Below are 3,381 nucleotides of genomic sequence, written 5' to 3'. Positions count from 1 at the left end.
ATGAAGTCATAGACGGTATTTTTTACTAGCAGGAATTAGCTAGGGTAGAGAAAAACTTGCAGGAAGAAGAGTTTATCGTCGATCGCGTGATAAAGACCAGGGGACACGGCGCTAATAAACAGGTGTTAGTTAGCTGGCGCGGTTAACCCAGCAAGTTCGACTCTTGGATCCCCGCTTCGAATTTAACTTCTCTTCTTCAAGATGAGGGACGACCAATTTCTCATGGTTCTTCCGAGCAATAGCAGCATGCGCTATTTCCCAGAAAATAGAACCTCGTCATTCGTTACGGAATTACCTCAAACTGTACACTTACATCACGGTGAATGGGAAGTGGCGCTTAGCGAGATTCAATTTCCCAGTACTCTTTTACACTTGCGCTATAAGGAAAATGAAATCTTCTTCTACGATACTAAACCGGAAGAAGAAAAAGAGAAAGTACAGGTGGCGAAAAAAAGCACATTTTGGTTCGGACTTTACAAAAATACCAGAGAATTTATCTCGGCGATTAATGAAGCATGCAAACAAGCTGACTCGCACTTTTATTTAGATCAACAAGAGAAGACTGGAGGAAAAACCCACATCAGCATTACTTGTAACGCAAGTGAATGCAATCTAATACATCATATGTGCCTTTCCGATACTCTTCTACAAATACTCGGTTTAGGTCATGTTCTTCTCGATAATCCCGAATACTATGGCGAATTTTCTGTCAGACGCTACGCAATTTATCCTTTTTCCAACCAAGCGTTTACTGCAAAATATATTAAACTTGGCCATATTAGCGAAAATAGAGGTGCGCGCGAAACAGCTTTCTATAGTCGTGAACCTTGTAGTTTGCAGCGCGGTATTCCAGATAAAATGTTCGTTTATTGCGATATTTGCGAGCCTTATGTAACAGGTGACGCGCAAACACCTCTTCTCCGAATAGTGCCGGTCGAGACATACCGCTATAATCACGTGGACGCTTACGGAACAAATCAGGTGAAACATTTCTCCCCGCTGCATTATATTCCATTACGCAAAACAAATTTCCGCACGATTGAAATAGATATAAAAGATCAACTCGGAAAAAATATACCATTCGAATCCGGGACGCTGACGGTGACATTGCACTTTAGACGTTTCCAGTAACAACGCGGTGTGTTGTCGTCGAAAAAAAAATAAAAACTAAATTCAGAGCCATGGACTACGAATATTACGATTCACATCAGAGTGGACGAGGCAGAGGAATTCCACGAGTTTTCGTCGGAGCACCCTATCAACGAGGTCACGGAATCGGTAGTTTTCTCGGAGGATTATTCAGAAAGGTGCTGCCTTACCTAAGTAGAGGCGCGCGAGCGGTCGGTAAAGAAGCTTTACGCGCGGGTATCAATGTGATAGAAGATGTCGAAAATAATACACCGTTGAAGGAGGCGCTCAAAACTCGCTTCAAAGAATCAAGTGGAAATCTTAAAAGAAAAGCCTAGGAGAAGATAAGCGGCATGATGAAGGGATCGGGATATAAAGTATCCGCAAAAAATCATACGTTTCAGTTTCCCTTTGGCAACCACGTCAGTCGCGTCGCAGTTCGTAAGCGTCGTCGTCAAACAGACAAAAGAAAATCGTCAAAGAGCAAGCAGAGGAAGAGAATAACGATCAAAAAATCATCGAAGAAGAAGTAGAAGACTCGTGCTGTAAACAGAAAGTTATCTACCGCTACGAGACAACGTCGTCGTCGAGTCAGCGTCAAGAAACGCAGCGTATCCGACATATTCTCTTAATCGTCGCGCGCGCACACGAAGCAAGAATTCAAGGAGCGGAGGAGGAGGATAAGCATGTTTTTTTTTTACACGCACTCAAGCGAGTGTTTAAAAAGCGAACTCAATTTCTTCTCATTGCCGCCCACTCAAACTAGTATCAAGAGCTCGCAATGGATCTATTACAAGCCCATAACTTCCCTCGGGGACGACGCGCCTATAGAATTCGTCATACCCGGTCACGGAGAAGACTACCTGGACCTCACGCACACCATGTTGAGCCTTCGCATACGCGTAGAAACTTCTCCCCTAGCAGGCGGTGGTGGCGACGACCGAACACCCGCACCAGGCGGAATTGTGTCCAAAGTAGGCCCTGTAAATTATTTACTACACTCCATGTTCAATCAAATCGACGTATATTTCAATCAAAAGCTCGTCTTGCCCCCAAACAACGCCTACGCGTACCGCGCGTACATAGAGGCGTTGTTAAATTATTCTTCACCCGCAAAAACTTCCCATCTGACCTCTTGTCTGTGGGACATGGATACCCCCGGACTCATGGACGCACTCGTAGTTTCAGAAACACCAAATCCGGCTCTCGTGAGACGCGCTCGTTACATTCACGAGGGACACGCGCTAGATCTCATAGGTCATCTTCATTGCGACGTTTTCAATCAAGATAAGTTTTTAATTAACGGTGTGGAGGTTAGAATGAGACTTGTTCGTTCGAAAGATTCGTTTTGCCTTATGAAAAATACTTCGACGTCGAAAATACGCATTCTAGACGCCAGTCTGCTCGTGAGAAGGGCAAAAATAAGCCCAGGCGTTTTACTCGCGCATGCGAGAATGTTGAGCAAAACTACCGCCAAATATCCCCTTACGAGAGTCGAAGTTAAAACATTTACGATTCACGCTGGTCTCGTAGGAGAATCGATAGACAATGTAATACTCGGTCAACTGCCGAAACGAATAATAGTCGGTTTTGTCGATAACAGAGCGTTCAACGGAGATAGAAAATTAAACCCGTTTAATTTCAAAAACTACGGTATAAATTTCTTTTCGCTGTACGCTGATGGTATACAAATTCCCAGTAGACTGCTACAGCCGAGCTTCTCGAAAGACGAGCCACTCTACGTCGAAGCTTATCACTCTCTCTTTTCGGGAACCGGCATACACTTTTTGAACGAGGGTAATTCTATAAGCAGAGAAGATTACGCCGAAGGATTTACACTTTTTGCCTTTGATCTTACACCCGACTTATCCGCCAATTGCGCCGGCCATTGGAATCTTGTGAAACATGGCAGTTTACGATTAGAAGTGCGATTTGAAAAAGCACTTACCGCGACCGTTAATTGTATCGTTTACGCCGAGTTCGACAATGTTCTAGAAATTGACTCCTCTCGACAAATCATCGTCGACTTTGCCGGATAAATGACAAATGTCGACAAATAATATTTCACATACTTTATTTTTCACCCCCCCACCACTACATATTTTACCCATCGTCATTTTTTTGCGTAAAATCCTGCAAAAAGAGAGAGATTCAGTTTCACTCGAGCCACGAACGTCGACGCTTCGCTTGAAAAAATAGAGAGTACATTTTAAACTATGGATCTGGCCATCGATATACAAGGTTTCCGTGATG

General features: G+C 43.8%; 1 protein-coding gene across 1 annotated transcript; it reads left to right on the top strand.

Moving 5' to 3' along the window:
- Positions 1–1,814: 1,814 nt before the first annotated feature.
- LOC139784239 (uncharacterized protein F54H12.2-like) lies at positions 1,815–3,167 on the top strand. The gene is made up of 2 exons (XM_071723407.1): positions 1,815–2,761; positions 2,831–3,167. The coding sequence occupies exons 1-2, from the start codon at positions 1,815–1,817 to the stop codon at positions 3,165–3,167; spliced, it is 1,284 nt and encodes a 427-aa protein (XP_071579508.1).
- The last annotated feature ends 214 nt before the right edge of the window (positions 3,168–3,381 follow it).

Source organism: Temnothorax nylanderi, unplaced genomic scaffold (assembly GCF_030848795.1).
Source record: "Temnothorax nylanderi isolate EJ_2023f unplaced genomic scaffold, tnyl_v1.0 TNYL_tig0600_pilon, whole genome shotgun sequence".
NCBI classification, from domain to species: domain Eukaryota; kingdom Metazoa; phylum Arthropoda; class Insecta; order Hymenoptera; family Formicidae; genus Temnothorax; species Temnothorax nylanderi.
Note: the sequence above shows the minus strand (reverse complement) of the source record. Positions and strands in the feature narration are given on the sequence as shown.